Raw genomic sequence first — 4,902 nt, 5'->3', positions numbered from 1 at the left:
CGTGTTAAGAGAAGGCTTGATGTCCTTTATGTATAACATCTCGTAGACTAGGCAATAAAACTTGCTGTTACATTTCCTCAGAACTTTGAAAAGATGGCCAGTCTTTGTTCTGTTGTTGCCATGCTGTGTTTCAAGGTGTTTCCCGATGGCTGAATAACGGCGTTCACTTATGCGTTGATAAGTGTCGGGCAGTGTACCCGACATAATTTGCATCGCACAAATCACATTGAAATAAGTATACAACGCATTGAGTGTTGACGATCGGGGGCTTGTTTTCCTTGACACTCAGGGTTTGTGACAGTTTTCTGCTTGTAAAGACGGGTTTTACGTTAACATCGATCTTGACTCTCAGATCGATATCTTTGCGTACGCGATCAGCCGATCGCTGATCTTTAAAGGGCAATACTATGTAAACAGTTGGGTCTACTGAAGGCAAGGCAAGATACAATTTTTAAATTTCATTTCAAGGTTTAAGATATGGCAAATTTTCTGAAAGTAGTCACTCCCTCAAAAAAATGAACTTACAGAAATCAATAGTTTGGGTTAACATTCTTTGCTTTATGTTGTGTTAGATAAACTTTTTAAAACTTTTAGTTGGATCATCTTGATGAATAGTGCTTTGGAGCATGACATGCAGGTTCCTACTTATTAGTTTGAGCTTTCAAGGTGGGAAGGAAGTTCCGTACGCATGCGCCCTCGGGAAATAGTGCAGCTTTTCAGGAATTGTTGTAAATGTGTGAAAATTTTTTATTTAAATATAATTTGTTCAGGCATTTTAGATCATTTTACAAACGGTTCAGAGATGCAAGCAGCTAATTTGGACAGCTGAGGGCCGAAACAAACTGCCATAAAACACAAATAAATTTACAACAACAGTTTATTTGAAAAACATCATAATTTGGTGTCGTTGATGCGCGAATATACGTACAGAATCTACGTCATTTTGTGAGCATAATTTCGGAAATGAGGAGCGTAATTTGGGAATTCTGGCATAATTTGGCAAAATTTCGACCACTTCTAGTAGCATAATATGCCACTTTTAGGAGCACAATCCGCCAAGGCAGACCAGACTCACTCCTACTCAAAAACTTGACACTGCGACGAAGAATCCGATACTGAAATGATTGTCTTGACGCAGCTTCCCTTCGTTACAGAAAGCAGGCTGTAGTCACCATTCTCATCAGTAAGTGAGCACAAGACCTTAAATCGGATATGGTTTCGTGTCGGCTGACTTTGCCTTTTTTTAGCCAAAAATATGCTAGCTATGCAATGCTACGCTAGCCAAAAATCCGCCAAGGCATAGGAGTTAGGACTGAAACCCACTGAGACAGCTGACTCCAGAGACGGAAGTAAGTGTACGCATTTCTTTGTAAACGACTTGTTCAGTTGTTCCAGTTCTGTGCGCTTACTGTACATAACGAATAGCTTTTCATGTCTTCACAAAATACTGTGCGGTATAGCGTCTAGACAAAAAGAAATACAAATTCTCTCTGAGTTTTCTTATGATTTAAGTGAAATATTGTTTCTTCTAATTTTTCCATGGAATTTTTCATTCTTGCTCGATTCTTGTTTGTGCCGACATCTCTTGTCCACTCGGCGAGGTTTTTTTTTTTAAAAATAAAATGCTTTAAAATGAAAATTTAACCTCTCTAACACGAGAACGAGGCTACTGATACCCCCGCCCCTGTCCCGCTAGTTGCCCCCCTCAATCAGAGTTTTCGAGTAGGTAGACTGGTAACGAGAATGGGCGCGCCTTCGAAGAATCGATCGATTCATTGACTGTAGTGTGGACGTGTGTAGGTTGGCTGGTTTAGTGGGCCTTTTTTTGCCGTGTGTTCCGCAATGGCCGAACAATCGGATCTGACTCTTTTTGTCAAGGTACTTTTCGTTTTGGAAAGTGCGTCTTTTTGTTGGTTTTTCGATGTTAGCAGGGGGCTGACCGTTTCTTTTGTACCTTCCAACAGGCCTCGACGATAAACGAGTCCGATTTCGGCGCCGATGTATTTGCTCAGAGGTTTATGATGATGCTGGTTTTGAAAGATCTCTCGGTCAACATCGAACTCGTCGATGCGATTAAGAGTAGGACAATGAAGAAGTTACCTGCTCTAAAGTTCATGGATAATGACTTGATCGAGGACCCAGGCGATATCGAGAATTTGATCAAGCGCATGCCAGACCATCCTCTTGAATGTACAAATGGTGAGGTGAATGCACTGGTTTCCAAGGGCTGTGGAAGCAGAGTGTACCACAAGTTCTGCCAACTAGTCAAAAACGCAGATCCAAACACTGATGATAAGCTCAAAGCAAATTTAAAGGAGGAGCTTAAAGCTCTGGACTCGTTTTTAAGGTCTGATGCTATGCCTGGAAGATTTCTGGGCGGCGATTGTCTGCTCATTCCGGATTGCATCTTGCTTCCCAAGCTCTTGCACATTAAAGTCGTCGCTAAAGCCTTCAAAGACTTTGAAATTCCCGAAGAATTTGAAGGCATTCACCGATACATAGACGCAGCCAACGGGAAAGACTTGGAAAATCCTGATAGTAATGTAGAGGCTTTTACTAGGACCTCACCGTCAGAGGAAGTGATCGTAGATGCATGGGCCCGTTCGATGAAAGTTCCAAACCCTTTTCAGCACAAGAAAAAGAAAACACCGTCCACTTCATGAAGCCATGTAGATGATAGTTTCAACAGGGGATATTGGTAATTAATCTAGCTTTCGTGGAACTTAAAATTAGTCTTGTATTCTTGCAGTAACTTAAATGCGAAATTATTCATTTTTGTCGGTAGCAATGTTATAAATGAACAATACACGTGCTGGTGATTTCGAAAGCTAAGCCTGCATGAATATCTTTTAATAGGAGTATCAACCTTCTGTGTACTGTTTTATTATGTTTTACTCTCTATCTAGATTGTAAAACAAAACGAAGGAGAAGCGACGTAGAATAGGGGAAACTCGGTTCTCGTTCGTTTGTGTACATTTGTGTTGTGTCCATATCGGTGATGTTATAAGCGTGTGTTATACTTGTTGATTTAGATGACCAGCAACCAATGGCAAAAAGACGTAAAACATAAGTTTGAATATTCTGTTTTGAAATGCATTTTTTTCGTACAGTTTATTCAGTTAAGGGTAAACAAATTTTAAAACAGTGTTGCGTAGCACTTGGAAACCAATACCGCTCATGAATAGTTCAGTCGATGAAAATGCTGTTTACGTTTACCTTGTCATAGTCTTATTGTAGGTTTTACGAAGCGGAAAACCTAAAGCGTGGTGCATAGCCATTACACATATCAGAAATTCTTTGCCGGCAATGTTCGCGTTTAGCAAACGGCAAAATATTTCAAGTGTATCTTACTAGAACGGTCACGATATGCTGAATTAACATCGGTAAAAATGCGTTGTATGGAATGCCAATTGTGACTGGGATTTTACTGCAGAGACAAACAGTTATTACTGTTCTGAAGCGACAGTTGTTATTAAATGAGAACCACTCTTTCATTTAATCGAATTATATTATCCATATCCGTGCTTGGAAAGTGAGCAATCGGTAATTTTAGTCGTGTTTATTAAATTATCTTATTGTAGGTGCAAGAAAACTGAAATTTAAATGGAACAGCTGGTTACTCAGTGTCAAAATATATTAATCTTTATGGAATGACTCAAAAATGTATAAAACGTGTATTTGCTTGCTTGGTTAGCTATGTCAGTCAAATGTGCCATTTACTGGTGTTTATGTTTGTATCTAAAACAAAAGAAAGTATTATTTTAGTCTGTTAGGGCAAGGCAAACATAGTGTGGAATTGATTTGTTCTTTGACAGTTGTTGTCTCAGTATATTAATATAATAAAGCAAATGAAATATTTCATTAAATTGGTAGAGAGGATCTTATAACTGCATCAAAAAGTCAAAGATATCATTGATGCTGGTCACAAAGTTATTAATTAGCATATGGTTTGTTCATATCTGTATTGAGTGCAGTTTTTCTTATGTTTGTATCTGTAATCCCTTGCCTTGCAAATAAAAATAGTTTTCTACTGTTTGTCTGAATTATTGTTTCTCTGTGGTATTTGCATGTTAATATCCTCACCATTTGTTTTATATATCAGTCACATTAAGGATGATAGTCTGCCAGGAGATCATTTACCAAAATAAGAATAAAATATTTGGTTAATTAATACAAAGTATTTCTGTTATTGTGTTGACAAAAGACTGTTGCTCAGCAAGCAATCTTTATCACAGTTGAACCATTTTCATAAGTGACCCCCTATTGGCATGCATGTTTGCATATTTTTGCACTCATAGTTAATTATGTAGCCTAGTTTCATTAACCAGGCTCCCCAAAGGGGTTGCAATTAGCAATATTGTGCTGCAAGTATTCTGGAGGCATTTGCCTCCATGCCCCTCCTAGCACACAAGCAAGCTCTCCTGGGCAGTCTTGTGGCAGCAGGATGGAAAAGGGGGGTAGCTGGCTAAGCCCCTCTTAGCCAACTCAAAACATGAACCCAAGAGTTGACACTGGCTTGAATACAGTTCCGTGATAGGTGAAGTAGCGGGGGGACGGGGGCATTATTAACCTCTCTTCCTTTTTCCTTTGATTGGAGCCAATTTCATCATCTGCATGTTTGGTTATATATTTTCTGACTTTGCTGAGCGTATGATGATATGGACACAAATTGAAGTGCCCTATATTAAGGTCGACACACATGGTAATGATTACTGAATCCTGCACCCATAAAAAAATACATGTAAAACAAAGGAATGAAGTGGCTGTAAGGGACTCTTAATCTGACCTGTTAGTCTCTGATGCTGTAGCTACTTAACGTGACATTTGTAAGCTGTTTATTCCTACAGACATAAGGCTGATTCTTTTCCAGGCATATCTTTACTAATCAGGTAATATGTAATT

The 4,902-nt window shown here is 39.0% G+C and overlaps 1 protein-coding gene across 1 annotated transcript; it reads left to right on the top strand.

Moving 5' to 3' along the window:
- The first annotated feature begins 1,728 nt into the window (after positions 1–1,728).
- On the top strand, positions 1,729–4,034 carry LOC140923423 (chloride intracellular channel protein 1-like). The gene is made up of 2 exons (XM_073373521.1): positions 1,729–1,878; positions 1,965–4,034. The coding sequence occupies exons 1-2, from the start codon at positions 1,843–1,845 to the stop codon at positions 2,661–2,663; spliced, it is 735 nt and encodes a 244-aa protein (XP_073229622.1). The 5' UTR covers positions 1,729–1,842; the 3' UTR covers positions 2,664–4,034.
- The last annotated feature ends 868 nt before the right edge of the window (positions 4,035–4,902 follow it).

The sequence above is a fragment of the Porites lutea genome, chromosome 1 (genome assembly GCF_958299795.1).
Source record: "Porites lutea chromosome 1, jaPorLute2.1, whole genome shotgun sequence".
Taxonomy (NCBI): domain Eukaryota; kingdom Metazoa; phylum Cnidaria; class Anthozoa; order Scleractinia; family Poritidae; genus Porites; species Porites lutea.
Note: the sequence above shows the minus strand (reverse complement) of the source record. Positions and strands in the feature narration are given on the sequence as shown.